This window comes from Anser anser (genome assembly GCF_964211835.1).
Source record: "Anser anser genome assembly, chromosome: Z".
In the NCBI taxonomy this organism is placed as follows: Eukaryota; Metazoa; Chordata; class Aves; order Anseriformes; family Anatidae; genus Anser; species Anser anser.
In genome coordinates this window covers 37,308,831-37,335,424 of record NC_139723.1, presented here as the reverse complement: position 1 = coordinate 37,335,424, position 26,594 = coordinate 37,308,831, and the positions used below count along the sequence as shown (strand labels likewise).

Genomic DNA, 26,594 nt, shown 5'->3' with positions numbered 1-26,594 from the left:
AACCTAGAGGTATAGGACTAGGAAGGATTTCAAAGAGTCACTTAGTACACATCTTTGCTGGAAGATAAACTGCTATCCCTTGTCAGCTGAACAAGCTGCAGCAAGTCGGCTTGCTACTGTGCAGCTGCTGGTATGCTGTAGTTGTCTGCATCCATATTCGTAGTCTACTGCAACAGTGGAGTACCTAGTTAACACCTCCTTCACTAAGACCTAAATTTCCTCACAATACCTGAGTTAGGAAGGGCCCAGCACCTTGCCCAGACTTGCAATCAGAGATAGCTCAAACAATTTGTGTCCTCTGAAAATTTGTTCATGTTTTGTGTTTCTCAGTGCAATTAATAGTTCTGTCTGGATGATTCCGAAGACAGCATTTGTAATATGATTTTAGAATAACAGAATAATAGAATACATTTTAAAGTGTTTTAAAACTATTTATTTTCCTGCACTGTGATTTTCTTTCATTATTGAATGATTTTGAAACAAAATGGGGATTCAGTCTCTACCTACCTATTTGTAACAGTAAAAGTGAATTTTTTTTTTCAATGCCTTTCTGAAGCATTAATAAGACAGCACTGTTCATACCTTATACCTGGACTTTTATTCAGTGCATTCAGCCAAAATCTTTGAACCATATAGGAAATACTTGCATACATTATGAATCAGTTTTTGACACACTATTCCTCCATTCTGTGTACTTGTTTCATTTGTATAGTAATTAATTGACAAGTCAAGATCTGCCTTATTATACTAAATACCACATAGCTGGGATTCTTAATCTGCCAGTCTTTCCTCCTTAAGTGTTCTCTGTAAACTATGTGGACTATTTGCATGATTAAGTCACTGATAAAAAGAAAAAAAGTCTTTTAAAGGGCCATCAACACTATATTAATCAGGTGTGGGACGAACTCATGACTGCAGCTATATAAAACCGTACTTAGCAATTTCATTAAAGGTGTCCAAGAAAAAAGGTTCATTGTCTTACTTTTACCATTTACACAGCAGGAAAAGCTAAGTGGAGAGAAGCAAAGGCAACTTCAAGTAAAGAAGGTGTGAAGTGTTCCTTTATTGTGGCATTGATGAACCTAAAAGCAGTATCAGGGCCTGAGACATGCAAAAATCTGTTAAATACAAAATATGTAGAGGCCATACAGGATTTACATTCATGTATTTACAGGAATGTGGATGTCACTACATTCAACGGTTATCTGTTGACCCATTAGCCCTGTAAAAAAGGGGGCATCAGGTAGTTATTAGGGACACTATGAAATGAGAGATATCTTATTGCCATTAAATTGACAAATGCAATATTTTTTTCAAGACGTATGCTTCAATTCACCTTGCAGGCATACTTCATTACAAACTTCAGCTAGATTTTTTGAGTAACAAACATAGTCAAATTTAAAGACAAAAGTAAAGGAAAATTTTACTTTTTTTACATCAGTCTTGAACAGATGCACTAAAAGAAGGGAACAGGAAAATTTAGCAATAGTGTACAACTTTCCAGCTCAGGAATTAGTTGTTTACTATTGTAGTATACCTCACTCTCACCACACATTCATTAATAAATCTCCTGATGATCTAATAGCATTAGATTCTAGTGGTATTGATTCTTTATCTCTTCTAGTGGGGAATGTCTTCTTTAGCTGTACTTTTATTTCCTTAGAAAATATCTACCAATAAAAAAGTCACTTTTAGTCTGTGTTTCACCCAGTAATACAAAGTAGATCATTGTATTTTTAGTGATTGCCCTAGGAGCCCAAATGTCAAAACAAATTACACAAAACTTTCCAAAGGTCAGTTCAGAGAATTAAAGCATGCACAGAATTTTTTTTTTTCCACTCTGAAGTATTCTGTGAATATGAGTTTCCCTTTGCAAAACTATGAATGTGATTTCAAGGCTCCGCTATCAGGACATCAGAAATGGTGTGGCCAGCAGGACTAGCAAAGTCATTACTCCCTTGTACACTGCACTGATGAGACCACACTTCACATACTGAACAATACTATTTCAATTTTGGGGCCCTCACCAGAAGAGGATACTGAGTTGCTGGAACACATTTAGAAACGTGCAATGAAACTGGCGAAAGGACTAGAAAACAAGACATAATGAGGAGCAGCTAGGAAACTCCTACTGGGGCTGTTTCCTCTGTAGAAAAGGGGGCTGAAAGAAGACCTCATTGCCCTCTACAACTACCTGAGCAAAGGCTGTAAGAAGGAGGGTGTACACTCCACATGTTAATTACAAGACAAAGCACAATTTGTAGTACTGAATGTAAATTGAACAAAACTGTGCCTGCTGACTCATTTTTCATTCTCTACCTTACTCAATCAAATTTTCTTCCTTCAAAGAAACCTGTTTCCAGGTGGGACACACTGTTATCCAACATACCTGCCCTTATACCCCTTCCCACAGCACCTGAGTCAACAGCAGGGAAATGTGTTCACTCTGTTTGCTGATATCGGCAGTGTGAACTTCCTTGTTTTCTCCTTTTAAATTACTATTGTTCTAATGCAGAAGAGTTTTAATAAAATAAATCCTTAAGCATCTTTGCTAAAGTCACTTCAGAGCTTAATCCTATCCAAAGAAAACCTTGGCCAAACTGGTTCTAGTAAAGAGATTGGCTCGCTTCAGCTTAACAAAGTTAAGTCTGAAAGCTGATATACACAATCTTACATGTTTGAGGTAGCTCCAAGGAAACAGGAAATGTTACTGATGCCAAAGGATAACACCAGCTCACTACCAAATGGAGATAAAACAGGATTGATACTTAAGAAGATTTTGAAGCAATGGTTTATTGAACTGTGAAACAGACTTTGAATACAAGTAGAGGTGAACTCCAGCTTTAATAGAGAGCTTACCAAGTTCATGCAAAGGATTGTATATCAAATAATTAATGTCATAACATCTGACAGGTTGTGACAGTTGGAAACAGAACATAATGATCAAGAAGACTGATTTCTAACCTATATTTGTAAACCATTTCAGGATTCCGGACACCCTTACAGAAAAGCATGAAAGAGATGCTACATTTCCGCTCCTATCTTTCCAAAAGCTTCATGACCTGTTATATGTAAGTAACTCCTTACTTCAAATTAGAAACAAATTTTGTTGAAACCCCCTAGTGAAAATACGTCCACAGATTAGTAGGATCCAAGGCCTTTGTCTAAAGAAGAAATAGGGAGCTACACTGAACTGTACTTCTCATATTTTTAGAGCACTGTAACTAGAGACTTTGAGCAATGTCAGCCAGCAAGAATAAGTTATTAATTTGCTGAATACCTTTACTAGCCATTTTAGAGCAGGATCCATTTTCTAGCTACTGATAGCTAGTAACCATTGGTACTGGCTGCTGTACTTTAACTACGATCAAAAGAGAGCAGACGTTTAGAGGTGGGCAGGCACGAGGATTACTCACTTATTTAGGAGCCCAGAAAAAGCTAAAAGCATCACACAATGCATGACCTTGTGCTTGTACTTAAGAGGAAAAAAAGGACTTCCTTTCCTAATAAGTGGTCTTTCCAGTCAACAAGTTACTAAAACAAACTTGATGCAGAACAGGTTTAAGAAGAATTCCACTGCAAGAAGTTTTCAAGAGCTGTTGCAGATGTGAGTGAGAGGCAGAAAGATCAAACAAGACAGAACCCATAAGGAAAGCTAACCTAAAAGTCTGGATGTTACCACAAAGACTTGACAAATGTTCATTTCAAAATCTATGAAATAAGAAGCATCAGAGAACTGTGGCCTCCAACTGTAGAAACACACCATTTATTTCAAATTTAGTATTAAAGAAAAAAAAGAAGCAGTTAGTAGAATTGTTATGGTTTTAATATATGCTTATTATAAGGGCTTTAGAGTATTTGAACCTTGAGAACACTGTCTACATAATAACTTCACAGAAGTTTAGAACTTGTATTAGCCAGACCTTTTTCATGCTGCCAGTATATATACCACTTTTAAGCTGATGAAACTTAATGAGAGATAGTTACTTGGCAAATTATTTCACTAGCTTGAAAAATAATGATGGATTGCACAACATACTTAGAATCCTTCCACTTAAATGTGTGAACATGTTTCCCTTCCAGTTCAAACATGAGAAATAGTTACTACTGTTCAAATACAATCTAACTAGATATCAAATTCATTTATTTTATATATCTATATATATATATTTTTTTTTTTTCCTTGAGAAGGACTATTAGATTTCTCTTTAGTCAGAGAAGAAAAACAAAAAGTAGCCTCACAGATCAAAGAGTTTAGATATGCCAGCTCTTGGAAAGTACTCACACAAATTAACAAATAGAATGACTATTTAATGATGGTATAAGTGTCTTTATTTGCAAAACTCCTTTAACTTACTGATGGTTTTGGAAGGATTTACAGAATCACAGAATCATCTAGGTTGGAAGAGACCTCCAAGATCACCGAGTCCAACCTCTGACATAACACTAACAAGTCCTCTGCTAAACCACATCACTAAGCTCTACATCTAAACGTCTTTTAAAGACCTCCAGGGATGGTGACACAACCACTTCCCTGGGCAGCCTATTCCAATGCCTAACAACCCTTTCAGTAAAGAAGTTCTTCCTAACATCCAACCTAACCCTCCCCTGGCGCAACTTTAGCCCATTCCCCCTCGTCCTGTCACCAGGCACGTGGGAGAATAGACCAACCCCCACCTTGCTACAGCCTCCTTCAAGGTACCTGTAGAGTGTGATAAGGTCGCCCCTGAGCCTCCTCTTTTCCAGGCTGAGCAATCCCAGCTCCCTCAGCCGCCCCTCGTAAGACTTGTTCTCCAGACCCCTCACCAGCTTCGTTGCCCTTTCTCTGGACTCGCTCGAGCACCGACTTTGTTTAGCAACGAAGTACATTAATCTATCATTGTTGCTCTAAGACACTGAACTGGATAAAATTAATAACACAAAATGCCGTGCTCAACTGTACAGAGAACAGTTTCTAAAGGACAGAAAAGAGGAACAATTAATATCTGAGTCTGCAAACACAGCAAAAGTTAGAAAGTGTTAAAGAGAAGGGGGATGTCTTTGGGGAAATCACGTTGGCCTACGACAAAGAAAAAAATCCTATTTAAAAAGCTGGGCCTTCCAAATGTTCTGATTTTCTTCGTAGTCTTTAACTTTCCTCTGTCCACAGCCACTGGTGATTACTGGGACCTCAGCTGTGCCCTCTTTAATACAATTATATTTTCTTTGCTGAGGCATGCATGGATAAGGATGTAGGACATATGAGCCTAACTCTACATTAGTTAAATATACTCCTGAAAATTTTCAGGAGGAAAAAAAAAATCCATCATCTTCTTTGCACTCTCCTAATCATTTTGTTAAATTAAAAGAAGATATTACTCTTTATGCTTAATACAATATAGGTACTCTCCAGCAGTTATTTATTTTTATGTATTATTCAAAATAAAAGCTGTTTATGATCATAATTTACTGTTTAAAAACATTTATTAACATGTTTTACTGGTAAGGTAATCTACTATGAAAGATTTAACATGTATTATTGAATCACAATAGGATAACCTGCAGCTTATAAATGGACGGAACAGTTACCAGCATTAGCAAGATGAATTTTAGTTTATACAGGACTATGAATGCTTGTTTCATATTCATTTTGACACATTGAGCACAAACAGTTGAAGACAGAAAGTCAATTGGGCTTGCTATGCAACAGGTTATATGCTTGATCCATTCTGTCTATATTATTCTATATTACATTTTGAATTAATTCCAACAAATTTTAGGCATTTAATTTAACCTAAATATTTTGGATTTTCTTAACCAATGGGTAGCTCTAGGAACATACCACAGAAAAAACCAGACCAAGAGTTAATTCGATTAATCTGAGTCAGCTGTACGTGGTTTTTATAACAGGTTCAGCACACTTAGTATTTGATACCCTGTAGACAGAACATCACACTGCTGACTGCCAAGGGAAAAGAAGTATGCTCAAGTTAGGGCTTACACAGTTTCAGGGAAGAATGTCATTTTAACAAAACTTGCTTTGTTGTCTGGAATAGCTTTCTAACTGGAACAAAGGCATCTTTCCTAACCAAACCACTTAAAAATTATAAAATATGGTCCATATGGTCTAAATATAAGCAAATCCCACAAGTCAAAGCAGTGTTAAAACATGACCTACAAAACCGTAGACTTCTCATACACTTATATTCCAAGAAACAAAGTTTTGAAAGTTCTAAAAGGGCATTTAACAGTAATAATGGTTTTCTGACATTAGTTAGTGAAACTTTAACAATATTTCTTTACCAAATGACTTTGATTCACTTGATATCTGAATCTTTTCTCTTAATACTTTAATTTTTTACAATTTACTTTATTTTTTTACAATTTTTTTTTTTACAATTCAATTTTTTTTTTTTTTTTTTTCAGTCTACAGACCACCAAATACTTGAGGAACCTCACATAAGATGAAGGGCAGAGAAACAGGCTTGGTATAGTACAATACAGTACTTCCCTCTTAACATAACCACAGTAAGAACAACAAACGTACAAGTAACTTACAGATAGCCATCATCTTGGTTCTACTTACCACTGGTTGGCTGCAAAGGTAACGGCAAAGTTCTCCAATGTACTGGATGACAGTGACATTGTACTTTTTGCAGTCATTCCAGAACTGACTAGCTGAGAACTTCTTTCTTAAGACACAGGTTGCCCCTTTATGGAAACAGTAAAATAGGAAACGAAGCATTTCTCTATGTGGCGGCTTAGCTAGCTGTATTGGTATTTAGCAGTCTTTTTAAGTTCACCAAAATACATTTAATTCTATACCAGAGTACGATACTTAGTCTGTACACACAATAACGTGCTATACACACTGTCAAAATATGCATCCCTAAGTTCCTTTTTACCCAAATAAAAAAGTAAGGACAACTTTTACACAAGTAAGTGTAATAATTCTTCTCCAATACCACAAAGACAGTAAAAAAAGAAAGTAAAAGAGATACTTTGCTATTACAACACTCTTCCACATCCCCCAAAATTCAGAAACATAAAGCTATTCAGAAAAGAATATTCGTCAATTTGCAGTTTCCCTAATGGCAGAGAGCCTAAATGTGTTTTAATACATTTTTATAATAATTAATACTCTCTTAAAAATACAATTAAATGAAATGAGTCCTACCTAATTCAATGCATCCACCAATGCCAAGGAGAGATGCTGCACTGTGATAAAGAGGCAGGGTGATATAAATGATGTCTTCTGCAGTAGCACCAAAAGCCCACAGTCCAGCAGCTCCTTTAAGAACCTGCATGTGACTGATGACTGCAGCCTTTGGAAGACCTGTAATGAAAACAAAAAATTTGCATAAAGTCCCCCTTCATGAGAAGCCTTTTTTTTTTCCCCGCCATAGTCTCTATAATTGTAACATAATCAATACCAAATATAGACAATTTTTTTCAGACAACTATTTAGTTAAATAGACAACTGGATATTTAATACAGTATTGTATGTTTGTTTCTGTACACATAGACATGCAAGAGCCAATTTGTAATCTCATGTGTTAGTTATTTATTCTGATGTAAATCTGTTCAAATAGGAAGAAACATGAAGAAACTCCACAGCTAACACACTATCAAATTACACAGAAACAAAAAAGGGTTAAAAACATTCATTATCCATATGTACTTCTTTTAACATATAGCAACATCATTCAAGCAGGACCCAAAGTGACTGCAACATAGTTAAGAGCTAAGTACAGGATTTGTACCAGGCAGACCAAGCAGTGGATGCTTATCTAAAAACATGTTCATCTAAGTCTATCTAGTCTTTTAGAACACTATGAAGACTATGTAGAATTTAACACAATCCAGCAAAAGATGTTAAGAGTTCATTCAAGTTATATTCTTTTTATGAGATTCTTCAGGTTCAGCACAGAATTTCTGTTCAGGAACACGAAGACCCACACAGAAGTTCATTGGGCTTCTACTCTGGTACTTACTATTTTGAGTGTGTATTTTAATGTGATCTTGTTTGATATGTGCTCTTAAATTCATTCAAAAGCTTCAGATTTAGTCCTGCTGATGAACAGTAAGAACTATTAAAATTTCAAAAAGTATAATGGAGCAGGAAGTTTTGTCGCCTATTCTAATAAAGCTACTGTTACTCTGAGGATTAACTGAAGCTGTTAACTGGAAGTGTAATCTCTGGAGATTCTAGCTATACTTCAAACCAATTCCAAAACTCACGCTGAAGAGAAACACTGAAGAAAAAATGCATTAAGCCTATGTTGTCAATGAACAACTTATAGCAAAAAGGAATTCCACTGGAACTGGTTGCTCAGAGCGGCTCTGGTGTCTCCCTCCTTGGAGATCTTCAAAAGCTGCCTGGACATGGTCCTGGACAACCTGCTCTGGGTGTCCCTGCTTGAGCAGGGGAGAGCAGGAAGTTCGAACCTCCAAAGATCTCTTCCAACCTCAGCTATTCTATGATTTTGTGATGCTGGAGAGTCTTCAGTTTTTTTCTTCTGCCCTATATTTTCCCTAGGGGGTTTCAACACAAAGAGCTGACTACAGACCATGCAAGGTAATACTTTCTTTCAAATAAGTTTATCCACCATTAATTTTATACTAAACACTATGCTCTTGCATTGTCAAAAATGTGAAAATGCTGAATTACTTTAGACTAGAACTAGTCATCCCACACTTCTCAAGCTGAGTGAATCTTATTCTTCTAATTACATAGTATAAAAAAAAAAGAGGTGTAAACAAATGCAATATATATAAGCATTCAGTTATATTAGTAGTATTTCAAACACTCCTGACATCTGGACAATATTATTAGCTTTATATATATGTGTGTGTGTGTGTGTGTATATATATATATTATTCTAGACTATAACTTTTAGTTTCTAAATTTTCCCCAAGAATTAGAAGCAAATAATTTTAATAATTATTTATATTGAGGAAAAAAGCCATAACATGAATCTTCATTTTAATCCTTCATGTGGCTAAAACTGTAGTGTTCAGCTGAACAAGAAAGCCAATCTGCTTATCTTAACAACATCATGCTGCTTTTCATGTCACTGATCTTTTTTTTTTTTTTTTTTTTTTAAGTCTTAGCTCCTTAGCTGCTAGAGGACTGGTACCATCTGCTTCTAAACTTAAAGGCTAGTAACTTAATACTATTTTCTGTCACTACAGTGACCTGCATAGAACTTAATTCAATGAAGAAAAAGTAAATGTCAATTCGCTAGTTTTAAGATTGTTTTTTAAAGTTCTGGTTAAAATGTTAGCTATGTTAGCTGTACTGTGGCATGTGATCACAAAACAGCACTTATTACTGTTGTAAACCCATAGAATAAGCAAAACATTTTATAAACACCTCAACAGTTAAGTAGTAAGAGGTGGTAAAGCTCATCTCATAGTATTTGTACAACCTGACAAATAAGAAAAAAAAAAAAAGCACATAAAATATTGAATATAAACAGTCAACTATAAGAAGTGTGCTTATCTCCTACCAAAATGATATGAAATATGATATTCAATTATGAAAAGATTAACAAACAGACTAGAGTGTCAGAAAATCACCTTTCTAGATGAATGCTTTAGGAAAATATTGCCTCTTTAGCTGACCAGTACCTGTTGTTCCTGAAGTAAATATATATAAAACAGATGACTTGAGGTTATTGGCAGAACGTCGATTAACCGGAACAGGGTCTTCAGAAACAGCCTCCATTTTGTCTAAAAGTGTATGCACACTTGGAAAAGTGGAGTCTTTGGTCATTATCCAAACACTAATGTCCTTTTGCAGATTAGGAAGAATTTCTTCTAATGTCCCAAGCAAATCTTAAAAATTAACACAAAATAATGTTACTTACATTATATCTTCACGAAACTAAACACAAGTAAGGCATGTTTCTTCCAAAAATTTTAATTTCTATAATAGAAAGAGGAATTGGATTTACCTCTATGAATGTAAATAAATAATACAGTAAAATAATGATGAGCTGGAATGGATATTCGTTGAAAACTGGATATAAGGTGGTAAAAGTACTGCTGACTCTCTGACTCCACAAGGTATAACTGTCATCTTGTCCTCAAGGCAAAACACTGAGCCTTGATTACTAGTTCCTGATTCCCACTGCATTTTGGGTAACCCTTTGTTATTGCTAAAATCAGAATGAATTCAAATTAAAGATGAAGAAATCCGTTAAAGATGCAGGGTAAATATATACACAGCCAGCAATACAATTCAGGTTTCCTTGGATGCCATCAACAGCAATTGTTCATCAAGCAGTGTTTTTTCATTAGCACAGAAGTGACTGACTTGAAAAAAAAAAAAATGTGTCATGTATACCAGTATATGATTCAGGTGTCCGTACACCTGTATCATGTGTATGGACACCTGAATTTCAGTGAATAGAAATATGAAACAGACCTGTGGCTTATTCATACACTTCTGAAAAATCATGTGTCTCTTTCTGTGATTGTTTCAGATACCAGCATTTTTATCTGAATGGGATTTTAGGAATATCAAACAATTTTATTTTCTTATAACCAAACATTCATTCACTAAAAGGAATTCATTCCATTAGCTTTTACCTGAATATAAATACAAACTCACTGTTATAAAAGAAGAAAAGTAGTGCAAATAAGATCTATTTTGTTCACTGAAGCAGAATAGAAACACAGAGAGAGACCTAGGTTAAACAAAAAGAAGAAAAAAATACATAAATATAGGCCAGTTCCTAAGTAATAAATTTGGTATTTATCTTTTTAAGCATTTTTACAATCTGTCACTTTCACAGAATACTGGACAGGCATTAAAGTACTAATCCAGCAAAATTCTCAAGAATAGGAATAGTCATATTGCTTTCAATAGAATCATTCATATACTTAAAGAAACGTTTACACTTAAGTGCTTTGCTGGATCTCAGCCTAAGCAATTAATCTTGTAAATATCCCTGTGGGTATAAATGTATGTTATATCTCATTTTTTATAAAAGAATAAACAAACAAAGTTGAAATGACTCATCCAGAACCTCATAATGAGGCTCTGCAAGAGCCAGCATTTGAACTCCTAATGTCAACCCCAAGCTCATTTTGAAAATACTAAATATGGGTATTGTTAATAGAACTCACTTGTATATACTCTGCACCATATTAATGCAAGATTTTTAATCCTTCAAAAAAATTTTTGCTAGTGACTGACTGCTGTATATGTTTTAGTGAATGACATATTAATCTGTTACCATAACAGAGATATAGCCTACTGTCTCTGACTGTATGTATGTCTTACAAACCTGAAGCCAGAGGACAAGTTCTGTATATTTTGTGAATGTTTAGAAAACATTCTGATGGAGTGTGACACAAAAATTTTGGTGTCCTAACTTGCTTACCCTGCAGAATGATTTCAGGAAGAAATGACCTAAATAATTATGAAAATCTAAAAGATAGCCTCTTGTTTGAATCACCAGAGTATAGTCCCCTTTCACTTACTACGCATAGCAATAGAACAAATAAAGTCACGTTAAGGACAATAATGTCAACTGCAGGAAACCTGATGCACTGAAAATCCAGGTTCACTCATCAGTAATTCTGCTTTGCTGTCACATTGTACAATTAGGGCATGTTTTTCTAGTCATAAGTATTAAAATACAACAGTAATATTTCTCATAAAAAACAGCTGTTAATAAACCAAGCGTGACAGAATAACTACATACTAAGTAGCTTCCAATTGTGATTTTTGTCTTCCTCTTAAATGCCTTGTAAATATACTAGTAGTTTGTGTAGGTACAAGTTAGGCTGAGAATCTAGCAAGAGAAACGTGTGTTTGAAGTTGCTGGAGCTCAATTTCTCTTCTCAAAAATAGTAAAAGTATATCATGTCCTCTGCCACTGTTTGTTGATGCATTGGCACTAACCACAGTGCCAGCAAAGATGTTAAGGATTGTTAAGGATTGTTAATTATTAATGCCAAGGATTTTGTGGTTTCTCCAACTTACAGCAATCCTACATGCCAGACTCAGATGACTGTCCTGTGTAGAGACCTTACTAAATAATCAGCATGATGTACAAATGTCGAGAAAAAATGTGCAATGAAAGTTATCAAGAAAAATTTTCCTGTGTAACTGAAGTGTAATTGTAAATGAAAGTTTACATATTTTTGAATTACAAACTATCCTCTTGCAAAAGGCCTGAAAACAAACAAACAAAAAACCAACCAACCAACCAACCAAAAAAAAACCAATAATATCACCTTTTAAGTACTGAAGATACCAAAGAGGCCATTACTGAATTTCCTTATTTTCCAGAGCTAGATTCCTTACTCCTTGCATTGCCTTAAATTGTTTTGCCTTCCATGTTTTTTAAAGTGATAAAGATGAAGGTGTAATACTGGCCAGCTGTTGTTTTCTCTACAGAAGGCATTTTTGTTCAGAACTGCACAACAGAAATATTTGTGAATTTCTTCATACTTCTTTAGTATTCAAAAATGCTAGGTAAGATGTGCACTCACTTCTCTAAGTGTTTGAGTAACATGAACTGCAAGTTTATCAAAAAGAAGATTTCTCTCTTCTATTTCATTTTTTCCTCTTTTCATTTGCTTCTTTGAAGGAAGGAAAATAGCAACTACTGATTTCAACTGTACAGGCATAATCAGCTAAGATTCAAGAACGACAAAAGGACATAACTCCCTTTTAGTAGATTGAAACATTTTTACAGTAAATAATTAAGATCAATCTTCAAATTAAGCATGCATACTGTTTACTGTTTCTCTAAACACACACTCATATAACCTAAGGCTTTTTTTTGTTGTATAAGGCCTTACTATTTTTTTTTTCTAACTGCTGTTGAACACTTATTCTGTGAGTAAAATATACAATAGATTTTTCTTTTGTGCTAAGGAATCTAGTACTCGGAACAATATGTGAACAGTTTGTAATGATATGTTATCTTGAAAGAAGTTTCTAGCTAGATAGCAGAGAACAATAAGTCATTTCCCAAAGAAGAAAGAGTAATTTAAAACAGCTGTTTTCAAAGTGCCAGAAACTTAAAATTACTTCTGGAACAGGCATGAGCATGGAGTGCTTGCAGATAACTCTCAGTTGTACTAATATATTTCCAAAGAATAATTCTGATGATAGTCAACTAATGTTTTGTTCCGTGAACAAAAAACTTCTGTGCCAGATGTTGTGTAGAGCTCATTAGTCTTTACAAATAATCTTGTCCATGTGTCAGGAATAAATAGCCCTCTTGGAGGAACTATAGTTCAATTATTTTTAGAGGTACCTGGTATGTGTACTCAACCATATAGTAAAGCAATAATAGTAAATCAATTTAGCTATTTAAACTTGTGGTTTCTCTCAAGTACTTGTTGACTCTTTAAACTATGAAATTATACTCGGGTTTTCGTTTATTTGTTTTGGAGGACATGAATATTTATCTAACGTTTAGCAATGTAGTCAGAAGTTCTGTGTGCACTGTTTACATATTTTATATGTGATTATTCCCCATTTGCTAACTATTTGGCTTCCACTGAAAAAAAAATCTATTATTTTGTCAAAATTAATATGCTTCTCCAAACATTTTTTCCTCTTGCTTTTATAGAAACTTATTGTTTAAAAGAAAGCTTTTGAATCTGTGTTACATTAAATTCACATGAATACACAAGTAAGTTACAACTTTTGAGAAAACAAGTAAAATAGGTTTTGTTTTTAACCTACTGTCCTAGGCTTCAAGTTGCACAAAGGGTTTGTTATATTAATTTCTAGCATAGAAACAATGTGGCCTATTGGCAAACAGACAAGTCCTATACTGATGAATGGAATAAATCAGGTTATGAGATCTAGTTGGACTGAACAAAAAAGTTACTCAGAGAGCAAGCTGTATGAAATGGTTCTTACACAAATTTGATGTGCACCCTGGATGATATGCTCCATAAGCCATGGCAAGTCCAAACTGTTTTCCACACTGCCTGGCATCAGAAACATTAGTTACCTGTGCCTAATCCCTAAATGACTCCTTACACCCAGGGTCTATTCTCAGTAAGCAATAATAACAGAAATCTCATTTCAGTTGCGGATCAGCATCAGTGCTGGAATCTCAAACTGTCACCGAAGGCAGTAAAAGCAGTACAGCAGAAACCAGCTTGGGAATCACAGTGGGCACTGTTTTCTCATCAAACACTGTCTTAGAGACACAGACTGAAAGAAAACAAGTGATCAAACATACAGTGTCAAATGAAGTAGGTAAGAGTGTCTTCTGCAGGTCTACGATTTCCTTTATCTGGATGTTTAGGTTTCCCAAACTTAAGAAAAATGAAGGTTTTGACAAAATCTATTCCTTTTTTACCCAACGACTAACATCTGAGAGATGATGCTGCTATTTGTATGTACCACATGATCGTAATTCACAAATACCAAGAATATTTTCCTAAATCCCTTCCTCCAGGACGTACACACACATCTGTCTGAACTTTACACCTGTCAGCAATAAACCCTGGTTCTGAGCTCAAATGACAAAAAGTTCAGATTACACTCACCAGCAGTAGAAAGCACTGCTGATGCCTAAAGAGTACAGAACCCTGGCTATACCTTGCACAGCTGTGAGAATGGCAGAATCACAGAATGGATGAGGTTGGAAAGGAACAACTGTTAGAGGTCATCTTGGTCCAAAACAGTCACGGTTTTGCCTCAGCACAGTCACCAAAAGCAGGCTGCCCATGCGTATCCACACAACATGTACTCTGAATGTACTCTGAACAACTTTTGCTATCAGGACTGTTGTAAACCAATCTCCTGGAGCTTACTAATGCAATCCTTTCACAGCTGAATCCTTGAATCAGAAGTCATGATGGCAACCAGGGATGTCCTACTAAGATCTGAACTCTTCTGTTTGTAACACACTATAAACGCACTAACAAATTCCATTTGTACCTTTTTACTGAGTCACTAGATTATGAATGTATTACTTCTGCACAGCTTTTGTCCTAAAGGTTAAAATGTAGTTCCTTGGTCAAGTAAGCCTCTAATGAATAGAAATAGTCCCTAGAAAGGCCACAGGGCCTTAAAAGGTAACACAGAACAGTATCTTACTCCTCTGTTTATCCCAGCATTTTTTTAAAGGAATAAGGGCAGCAGAATATGGTAATAAATGTAGTACAGATAAGCACCTTATACGCAGGTCAGATTCCTGCTAAACTAATACTAGCAGTTTTACAGAGAGAAGGCATACAGCTTCCTTTTTCTCCTTCACAAGTTCCTTATTTGCTTGCACGTTAGAAAACTGTTTTATTAAAAAGGCAGTTTCAAACTCCAACTTTTGAATCTCTTACAACAAACATTCCCCAGAATGGGAGTGGTGATAGAGAGTTTCTGGGGATGGAATACTGAGAGTGTTACACAAGAAATTAAAGTAAAAGCTAAAAATCCCAAAGCAGCTGAAATGCTCTGAAAGCACAGCAGACAAGTGAAAGTAGTTAAAGCAAAAACTCATTATTTACTACAAAGACAAGTGAAAATTCTAGGAAGGAAAACAGGGTGTAAATATTGGCAAACCAGAGAATCTCTCTTTCTTTTACAGCCAGTGTTTGAATGAGAAGGAAGGAACCAAGATACTAGATTATGCTAAATGAACTACAAGAACATTGTTACCGTATTAAAAATTCAGCCTTTTAGAGATAACCATTTCATACAAGAAACCAACAAAAGGAGAAATTCTGGAGCTTGTATAACATATCAGATGCTGAAGAATCAAAGTTTCAGTTGCAGAGAGGTGGTAGAATACCTAAGTCAAAACCACCAAATCCCAAAATTTAAGTATTACTAGAATACTCCAATCTGCAGTTAGAAAAAGCATTCAAAATATCAGAGAATTGTCAGAACTGAACAAGACCTGACTGCAAGTGCTGAAGGAAAGGCAATACTATACTAATTGAACTGTGTTACCAAATCACATCCTCTGAAAAATATGCAGACAAAAAAGACAGCTGAAGAGTATAAAGTTCACAAAATGGGATAGATTTTGCAAGCATGGAAGGTATGGAAGAAAATGCAAGCATAAGCAGTACCCAGCCTGTTTGGATAGGGGTATCACATTCATAAAAAACTAAAACGTTTTTGAAAAAAGTACACGATGCACTAAAAAAAGAATTCAAATGCAACTGATGCACACAGAAACACCAACATATCCTGAACAGAGAAGATTTAGCAATAAACTATTATCTGTGGGAACTGTTCCAGATATCAGCAGAAGGTGGAAGGTCCCCTTCAATACAAATTAAATCTGAAGTGGATTTAAATGCATGTTCCAGACTTAATGTGCCATTACAGACAAGAATTTCAAGAGCAAATTCGGTCTTGCTGAGCACAGACAGTTAATGACCAAATTGTAAGGGGACGATTTCTGGTGCGCTGCAGTATACAAACTAGATTAAAGGTCATCTGAAGTCTTGAAAAGGTAGCTTTGTAACTGTTTCAATGGAGCTGCTGAGTCAAGTCTAGATTTGTTTGTGGAGGGTGCAAAGCATGCATACAGCTAAAAATCAGAATTTCCTCTATCCAGAAATAATACCTTTATAAACTAATGTCTAATAATAAGATAAAATAAATCCTTATTTGCCAAACATGACCCTAACTATGACAATGATAGATATTGGACCACTGGTTAAATGTTTTTAGTGTATATTCTTTGCTAAAGAATGTCCAATTTAGTGGAAAAAAGTGCTACAACAGCAAAACACACAGGGAAAGCTCAGGTCATGCCTACAGTTAAGGCAGAATCCCTTGAAACACAAACACCAGATGAAAAGATGTTAATACACCTCTGATAATGTATCTAATTGACTGTGTAACCTCAGTGTTAAATACTGCCCTGCAATTTTTATAAACACTGGGGGGAAATGTTATGTGCAATAAAGATGTATAATACTGTGCTTCTGTTTCAAGTGATGTGAGTTAGTCCTCACAGCCACTAAACAGCACATGAGCCTTCAACTGCAGAACTCAGACCCCTTTGTAGAGGCTCTTTTATTATATGACATGGCCAACAAAAAAGGACAAAACAGAATTTCCAGTTCTTTCACAGAGACGGACAAATAGAGCCTCCAAATCCTGAAGAATACTGTGATGCCTTGTAGGTTCGAGGAACTGAGGATCTTAATGCACAGACTGAAACCCATGAATAAGGTTCACCAACACGTAAAAGACCAACTCAGAGGCTAGCGTGTTGGTACTACATGTTCACATGCAGCTTTTCCCCTGTGAGCTGAGATGGCCAGACTCTTAAATCAAGTTAGTTCAACACAGTCACTACAACTAGAAGCTGCTGATATTAGATTAAGAGTGGAGCAACACGGATCCTGTTCCTGATTTCCATATGCTTTTCTCATTCATTATTTAACCTCTCATTTTAATAAAGATGACCTCTATATACAAGTTTTGATCCAAAGTTCTCTTCAACCACAGTTGATGATCAAGAATTGCCTTAACATTAATTTGATTCCTCAATTGCACTCAAAAGCACATATTCAAAGACGGTGTGTTAAATGATTTTTTTTTTTTTTTTTTAGTTAAGTAAGAAGGCAAAGTAAAAACTGCCAGTTCAGAAACATTTTCGTCACTTGCTTTGGGATTATATTTAAATTGGCTCATTTTAATTACCAAACACTCTATTATTCTTAAACCACCATGGCATAAACAACTGGAATTAGACAACTTAATTGAAAAATATGCAAGGGAAAAATATTAAACAAAATTGTTAAAGCATACTTTTTGCAGCAGCTGCACAGAGCAGACAGAAGGAAATTCCACCAGTTAGGTGTCACTGATGCAAAAATCCACAAACTTTGTGACAGGAAAAGAAGCTGTGAACTAGAAATAAGGCATACTACACTTGAAATAATGATTTTAGAGAGAGAGGACAACACTCACATTTTGAAATATATTTTCCTCTAACCAAAAAGTCAAGGTACTGTGTGATCTTTTTAGCAATTGTAGGTTCACTTGTAGTTGATCATAAATGCTGAGGTGCTAAGCAGACCAAGTTTAGGTTTTATATCTCTGGCTTTGGTTTATACATCTATATAACTGAAGCTCAATTGCAATATACAGTGCACAATATATCTACGTAAAGATTTTAAATTCTTTTGAAGCAGGTAATAAATAACGTAGTACATTGGAAACTTACATAAAACATTGTTATCACCTATTCAAACACGGCAGTTTCTTCTACAGTCTGATGCCAACACTAAGTTGGTTATTGCAAATCTATCTTCTGCATCTATAAAATAAAACTCCCAATTTTAATCCCTGGAAAACAATTACACCTCTGTGTATAGTGGTACAGCAGAATACGTATAGTGTGTAGCTTTGGCCTTCTAGATCATAGAGGATTTGATCACTACAACTATGGAACAGAAAAAGAAAGTTCATGACTTGGATAAGATAAAAACTGACTATTTAAAAAGGAATTGAAAATTATTCTTAATAGCTCATTTTAACCTTTTCTGACACACATTTGGCAACTCTTGAAGTAATTAAACACTTGGACAGGCTACACTTAGATGTTGCAAACTTCCCTGCAATGTATTCTTTTAAGAGCAGGTTAAAACAATGTTCCCAAAGCATGGATATACTTGACTCTAACTAGCTTAAGCTTTATACTCTCTTGAAGTTCCTTCTAGTCCTAGATCTCTTTCTTTCTGTGAACATCTGAAAATTTGGTTTTCAGTGTAGGAGCTGAAGACACATACACAGGGGAGATGTGACATTTAAAGCTTTCGATGTGCAAAGCAACTGTATACTCTACCTGCTGCCACAACCAGTATCTTGGGCTCACAGCTACTGAGACAGTGCAGGAGAGATCTGGAGCGGACATTGAAGTTGAGGAAAGCCACCACGCAGCCCAGCTTGGCCAGTCCAAACCACACATGGATGAAGTCGGGCTCGTTGCCCATCAGCAAGGCCACTGTGTCACCCTTTTTCAGAGCACCGTGGTGAAGGAAGACCTGCGCTACCCTGTTACTCCGCCTGTCCACATCCCGGTAGGTGTGCACCTTCCCTTCATAGATGAGGAACGGCTTGTGGGGATGCTCCTCAGCCAGCTTCACAAACTTGTCCAGGACGGTGACAATCTTCCCTCGCAGCCTGTAAATCTCCACTTTCAGCCCATACATCAGTACTTTCAGCAAGTATCTCAGGTCAGCCCAGAAGTAGGGGAAGAGGAGTTTCTGGATGACGTGCAAGGAGGCAATCCCAGCGGCAATGCCCGGAACCCAGGAGGGCAGCATTGGGAATGGAGAAAGGCTGTCCCAGACACGCATTTCCCCACAACGGCTCGACGCACGGAGTCGGCACGCAGGGAGCCGCCTGGCAGGGAGCGGAGCCTGACAGGAGACTCCGAAGGGGTCGAGGCTTTCCCCTGACTCTCCTCCTACAGAGAGGGGCGCCTGCAGCCCCCAACAACACCCCGACCGGGCAACAGCAGCGCGGGGGACCCGGCCAGCCACCGGCTGCCACAAGCCGCCCGCCTCAGCCCCAGCTCGGCCGCGCTCTCCGCCACCCGCCCGCCGCGACCAGCCCCGCACCTGCGGAACGGCACGCCCCGCTGGGTGAGGCGAGGGCAGGCAGGGCTGGGCAGGGGAGAGAACGGCCCCCTCCGGCCCCCCCGCCCCCAGCTCGGGGCTGCCGGGGCCGCGCTGCGCTGCCGGCGAGGCGGGGGCGGCCGCTCCCTGAGCAGCTTGCATAAGGCGGGAAGCTGCTGCCTCTGACGCCTCTCCACCCCCGGCGGCGGCAGCCCGCGGGGACGGTGCCTGCGCAAGGCGGTGGTGGCCGAGCGAGGGCCGCGGCTGTGGGGAGGGTGGCGGGCGCCGTGCGGGTGGCCGCCGCGGGGCCGTTCTGCCCCAAGATGTCGGTTACCGCCGTTGGTCCCTCGGATTCGGCTCCCTGCCGGGAGTCCGGCGGGATCATGGGGCTGACAGCAGGGAGGACCAGGCCTGCCCTGTCTCATGCCCTGACTGGGCTCTGGGAGCAGTTTTAGGCTGAAGAGACCAGCACAGCTAGTCGTGGTCCAGAAAGAATGTGCATGACTCCCACCAAGTTCAGTCCACCTGGAAACGCGGGGTTGGTTCAGGGTCAGCGTACCACAGAAAGGTCTAAATTCATGCTGAAGGAATGACACTGGCAAGAAGCTGTGGGCACCTGGACACGATGTTGATATTGCTGCTGTTGAAGTCTGTCGTCCCAAGCATGTCAACATGTTGATGGAGCCAGGCTTCTACTGCGGTTGCTCTTGGATTGAGACACATAACCATACAATCATTAAGGCTGGAAAAGACCTCCAAGGTCATCTGGTCAACACATCCCCCGACCACCAATATCACCCACTAAACCATATCCCTAAGCACCATGTCTAACCTTTCCTTAAACACCCCCAGGGACAATGACTCCATCATCTCCCTGAGCAACCCATTCCAATGTCTAAAATGTGATATTCATGTGTTTTATTGCAGCTGAGCCTGTGGTCACACAAACCATGAAAAACTGAGGTTGTTTTCTGAATGTCACATTTTCTGCACTTGTGCTTGATACAAACAATTTGAACACAACCGTAGTGCATCCTGACAACAGTTCAGCGGTACTTACTATAGACTAAGTGTATGCATTTTTTTTTACAGGGCATACAGGCACATTTGAGTAATTCTGAATTTGCTAAAGTCATAAGACCAAAAGCAGTGGTTCACAGTATGAACTCTCCTGCAGTATGAGTTCCTTTCCCACACCACATCCAACATCATAGGTCTGCCTGTTGCCAGTATCACGCCAGAATCACACCTCTTGTCATTTTCCACACCCCCAACCTATTTACCTCATGTACGAGGATACTGTCCTGGTTCTTTACTAGGGCTGCAAAGTATTACTGCAACATCTGCAAGAATGTACTTCACATCTGTCCAACTGGCACTTGATATTCAAATCTTGTTACTCCCCAAAATGGTATGTCTTACCTCAAAGCAGACAATGTAGCCTTTTTTTCCATTGTCTTCTTCAGATACCAAGCCAGCCAGCTATGTCAGTTTCGAGTCTGTGAGGAATGTCTTCCTTCTCTTGACAAAAGATCTTTTTATATGTCAGAGGATACTGGAGTGTGCAGTGGAACTGAAAAACGTAAGGCCATTATTTAACATAGTTCGTTCTATACAATGACCTAACAAAAATGACTACACACTGACCTAAAACAGTGATGCCCCAGAACTATGGAGCTTTTCCTGCAAAGTTTGCTTTGTCTAACTTCTGTGGGCTACTCAGATCAAAGAATCATAGAATCATTTTGGTTGGAAAAGACCTCTAAGACCTCTAAAGTCAAACCTTTAACCTAGCACTGCAAACTCTACCACTAAACCAGGTCCCTAAGCAACACATATACACATCTTTTGAATACCACCAGGGATGGTGAATCAACTGCTTCCCTGAGTAGCTTGTTCCAATACTTCACAACCCTTTCAGTGAATAATTTTTTTCCTAATATCCATCCTAAACCTCTCCTGGTGCAACTTGAGGCCATTTCGTCTTGCCCTATCTCTTGTTGCTTGGGAGAAGAAACTCAGCTCTCTATAGCCTCCTTTAAGGTAACTGTAGAGCATGATAAGGTTTCCCCTGAACCTCCTTTTCTCTAGGCTAAATAAACCTAGTTCCCACAGCTGCCCCTCATCAGGCTCATTTTCTAGACCCCTCACCAGCTTTGTTTCCCTTCTTTGGACATGCTCCAGCACCTCCACGTCCTTCTTGTGGTGAGGGACCCAAAACTGAATGCAGTACTCAAGGTGTGCCCTCACCAGAACCAAGTACAGGGTGACAGTCTCTTCCCTAGTCCTGCTGGCCACACTATTTCTGATAGAAGCCAGAATGCTGTTGGCATCTTGGCCACCTGAGCACACTGCTGGCTCATGTTCAGCCAGCTGTTGGTAATACCCCCAGGTCCCTTTCTGCTGGGCAATTTTCCATCCACTCTTCTCCCAGCCTGTAGTGTTGCATGGAGCTGTTGTGCCCCAAGTGCAGGACCTGACACTTAGCCTTGTAGAATCTCATACAGTTGGCCTTGGCCCATCGATCCATCCTATGCAGATCCCTCTGCAGAGCCCTGCTACCCTCAAGCAGATCAACAATCACACCTAACTTGGTGTTGTCTGCAAACTTACTGAGGGTGCCCTCAATCCCCTTATCTAGATCACTGATAAAGATTTTGAAGAGAACTGTCTTCAATACTGAGTCCTGAGGACACAACTTGTGACTGGCCTCCAAGTGGATTTCATTCCATTCACCAAAACTCTTTGGCCCAGCTTCCCAGTCAGTTTTTCATCTCAATGAAGCATACACCCATCCAAGACATAAGCAGCCAGTTTCTCTGGAGAAATGCTGTAGGTAACAGGGTTGAAAGCTTTATTAATGTCTAGTAGACCACCTCCACAGCCTTTCCCTCATCCATTAAACAGGTCACCTTGTCATAGAAGGAGATCTAGCAGAACCTGCCTTACCTAAATTCATGCTGACTGGGCCTGATCACCTGGTTGTCTTGTATGTGCTACTTGATGGCATGCAAGATGATCTGCTACATGACCTTCCAAGGCCAGACTGAAAGGTATGTTGTTCCCCAGGTCCTCCTTCCAGCCCTTCTTGTAGATGAGCATCATATCTACTAGATATCCCAGCTTACCTCGGCCAGGAACTTCTGTCAGCTTTTTACCTTCTTCAGAGAAGACCCAAGTCTTTCTCTTTTGTCTAAGGACTCCTCAGCCTCTGACAAAAGCAAGGTTGTTGATATCAGTGACATATGAATGGAAATATTTATTTGCAAGAAAGCAATAGCTGAAAAAGGGTTAAAAAGTTTTGTGCTGATAATGAAGAATGCAGTTGCCAGGCAATCAAATTGCTGATTTGCACTGTTTCTGGCAAGCCAGTAGGCCTGCACACAGATTAAACCACAGCACAATTGTCTCATTAAGGGACAAACCTGCCCTCTCACAAGAGGAAGATATCAACAACATAGAAGCATGTCACATACTGCAATTGCTCTCCTGGTAGTCCAGTAAGTAGTAGGAAAACACAGAACTAATAAAGAACCCAAGAGACATAATTTTAATACTTCAATCAATTCTTCAGATTACTGTGTTACTACAAGAAGATTTTCTCCTCCATAGTAGTTGTGATACAGATTTCAAAAACTCATAAATCACTCTAAATCACAGTGCACACTGCATTCCTCAATGCTTGGAAAAAAAAAAAAAAATGCTATAGAGGAATAATAACTGAAATAGTGCATCATCAATTTATTTTTGAGGCTTCCTGGCATATGTACCACATCATTTAATCTGAGAATTTCTACTTTATTTGCTGAGGGGAAAGACTCGATTCAATCAGAGCTTTTGAAGGTAGATTTTTGTACCATTCCCCCACCAATCTTAACAGGAAAAGATCAGTTCATTTTGTTTTTTATGTCTTTGAAATTGAAGAACACAAGGAATAATGGAAATTTAATTCTGGCCATTTGGTTCAAACCCAAAGCTCAGCTTCATACTCATTTCTTAAAGTGATTTGAAAAAACATTTTAGTACTTGCTTTAAAACATGGGAATTACAGAATCATAGAATGGTTTGGTTTGGAAGGGACCTTAAAGATAACCTAATTCCAACTCCCCAGCCGTAGGCATAAACACCTTCCACTAGACCAGGTTGTTCAAAGCCCCATCCATCTTGGCCTTAAACACTTTGAGGGTTGAGGCATGCACAACTTCTCTGGGAAACCTGTTCCAGTGCCTCACCACCCTCTGAGTGAAGAATTTCTTCCTTAAAACTAATATAAATCTCTCCTTTTTTAGTGTAAAACCATTAATCCATGTCCTATCGGTACACTCCCTGACAAAGGGTCCTTCCCCAGCTTTCGCAGCTTTTCCGAAAGCCACTATAAGGTCTGCCCAGAGCCTTCTCTTCTCCAGGCTGAACAATCCCAACTCCTTAAGCCTGTCTTCACAGGAGAGGTGCTCCAGCTCTCTGATCATCTTCATGGCCCTCCTCTGGACTCATTTTAATCCTTCAGTGTCCTTGTGCTGGGTGCCTCAGAGCTGTAAGCAGTGCTCCAGGTGGGGTCTCACAAGAGAAGAGTAGAAGGAGAGAATCACCTCCCTCACCCTGCTGGCCACACTGCTTTTGATACAGACAAGGATATGGGTGGCTTTCTGGGCTGCAAGTGTATGTTGCTGGCTCATGTTGAGCTTTTCATCAATCAGCACCCCCAGGTCTTCTTCCTCAGGGCTGCTCTCAATCCATTCTCTGACCATGCTGTATTTGTGCTTGGGATTGCTCCAACCCAGGTGCAGGATTTTGCACTTGGCCTTGTTGAACCTCAATGAGATTCTCACAGGGCCACCTCTCAAGCCTGTCCAGGTCTCTCTGGATGATATCCCTTCTCTTCAGAGTGTAGGCCACACCACAGAGTTTGGTGTCATCAGTAAACTTGCTGAGGGTGCACTCGATCCCACTACCCATGCCACCAACAGAGACGTTAAACAGTGCTGGTCCCAGTACTGACCCCTGAGGAACACCACTCGTTACTGATCTCCACCTGGACATTGAGCCATTGACTGCAACTCTTTGAGTATGACCATCCAGGCAATTCCTTACCCACTGAGTAGTCCATCTGTCAAATCCATGTCTCTCCAATTTAGAGACAAGAATATCCTGGGGGTAGTGTCAAATGCTTTGCACAGTTCTAGGTAGATGATGTCAGTTGCTCTTCTCCTATCCACCAGTTTGTCAGGCACAATTTGCCCTTAGTGAAGCCATGCTGGCTGTCACCAATCACCTCTTTATTTTCCATGTCTTAGCATAGTTTCCAGGAGGATCTGCTCCATGATCTTGCCAGGTAAGAGGTGAGATGGACTGGCCTGTAGTTCCCCAGGTCTCTTCCTTTTTTTTCCTTTTTAAAAATAGGGGTTATGTTTCCCCTCTTCCAGTCATCAAGAACCTCACCAGACTGCCACAGCTTCTCAAATATGATGGGCAGTGGCTTAGCAAGTTTATCCACTGGGTCCCCCAAGTCCTGAGGATGTATATCGTCAGGTCACATGAGGCACTGGAAGAGGTTGCCCAGAGAAGTTGTCAATGCCCCATCCCTGGAGGTGTTCAAGGCCAGGCTGGATGGGGACTTGGCCAACCTGATTTAGTGGGTGGTATCCCTGCCTGTGGCAGGGAGATTGGAACTAGATGATCTTTAAGGTCCCTTCTAAACCAAGCTATTCTATGATTCTATAACTTGTGCACCTTCAGGTTCCTTAGCTGGTCTCAAACCTGATCTTCTACACTGGGCAGTTCATCCTTCTCCTAGTCCTTGCCTTTGACTTCTGGGGCCTGGGCAATGTGGCTAGAGCTCTCGCTGGTGAATACTTAGGCAAAAATATCATTTAATACCTCAGCTTTCTCTGTATCCTGGTCTCCCATTTCCTTCTGGAGAGGGCACACAATTTCCCTAGTCTTTCTATTATCATCAGTGCACCTATAAAAGCCTTTCTTGTGGCCCTTTATGTACCTGGCCAAATTTAATTCTAAAAGGGCTTTGGCTTTCCTAACCTGATCCCTGGCTACTCAGACAATGTCTCTGCACTGAATAATGCAATAGTACTCTTAGAAAAAAAAAAAAAAGTTAATATAAAATCAAAACTATTAACTTAGCACATAGTTGCAAGTGGTTTATTCATATTTTGAAGAATCCCTTAATTAAGACTATTCAAAAGACTAAGTTAAAAAAAAAAACTCTTAAATACTCCTATATTTTACATGTAGTGATATATAATTTTTGGTAAATAATACCCAATATCCAGCAAGTAAATTGCCCATTATTCGGCTTCTTGTTATATTTCATGAGCTGCAGTCTACTTTGCTATTGATGTTATACAGAACTCTTACTACAGACAAACCACTGGGCCCTGAATGACTTAGTACACTATAATTATTTTGCTCAATTTCCCTTCAACAGAAAACATTTTGATGCCCAAGAGTTAGGTATGACCCAATAATGAAGTAGAAAGATTTTAATTTACTTCTGCTGGAACACAGGAAAAAAAATGTTTTTGAAAAATGTGATTAGATAAAACAAAAACATTTCCTGGTAACTTCTCTAGGCAGTAAGAAAATATACAAAAATTGCCACATGTAAAAAACATAATGTTTCAATGTCATCATTTTGGCATGTTATATCTTATAACATCCAGGTAATACAATATAGTGCTGCTTTTAGATTCGCATTAACTCTGAACCTGGCTAATATAACTAAGGGGATTATCTTGTGCTATTTCAATAGTACAAATGTCAAGAAAGTGAAATATTTCATTTAAAAAAATAAATTAATAAATTAATTATTTAAATTGTTTTAAAGAAGGTATTTTATGTATATGATTCTTCCCCACCCCCCAATACACACACAGACACACAGATTTCTAGGTTGGAAGAGACCTCAGGATCATCGAGTCCAACCTCCGACCTAACACTAGGTACTCCACTAAACCATATCGCTAAGCTCTACATCTAAACGTCTTTTAAAGACCTCCAGGGATGGTGACTCCACCACCTCCCTG

General features: G+C 38.6%; 1 protein-coding gene across 3 annotated transcripts in view; it reads right to left on the bottom strand.

Moving 5' to 3' along the window:
* LOC310890211 (long-chain fatty acid transport protein 6-like) overlaps window positions 1-26,594 on the bottom strand; it is a 51,702-nt gene that overhangs the window by 19,750 nt on the left and 5,358 nt on the right. For 2 of the 3 annotated variants that reach the window (XR_014577100.1, XR_014577101.1), the window contains exons 1-4: window positions 18,780-20,236; window positions 9,613-9,819; window positions 7,157-7,315; window positions 6,566-6,690 (exon numbers count right to left, since the gene is read on the bottom strand). Coding sequence is in view for 1 of the 3 variants with exons in the window: in XM_083818951.1 (XP_083675077.1) it covers window positions 6,566-6,690; window positions 7,157-7,315; window positions 9,613-9,819; window positions 18,780-19,716 (1,428 nt within the window). In the remaining 2 variants the exon portion in view is untranslated. Of the gene's footprint in view, window positions 1-6,565; window positions 6,691-7,156; window positions 7,316-9,612; window positions 9,820-18,779; window positions 20,261-20,976; window positions 21,128-22,682; window positions 22,766-26,594 lie in introns of those variants that run through there. The other variant, XM_083818951.1, reaches the window with a different exon arrangement.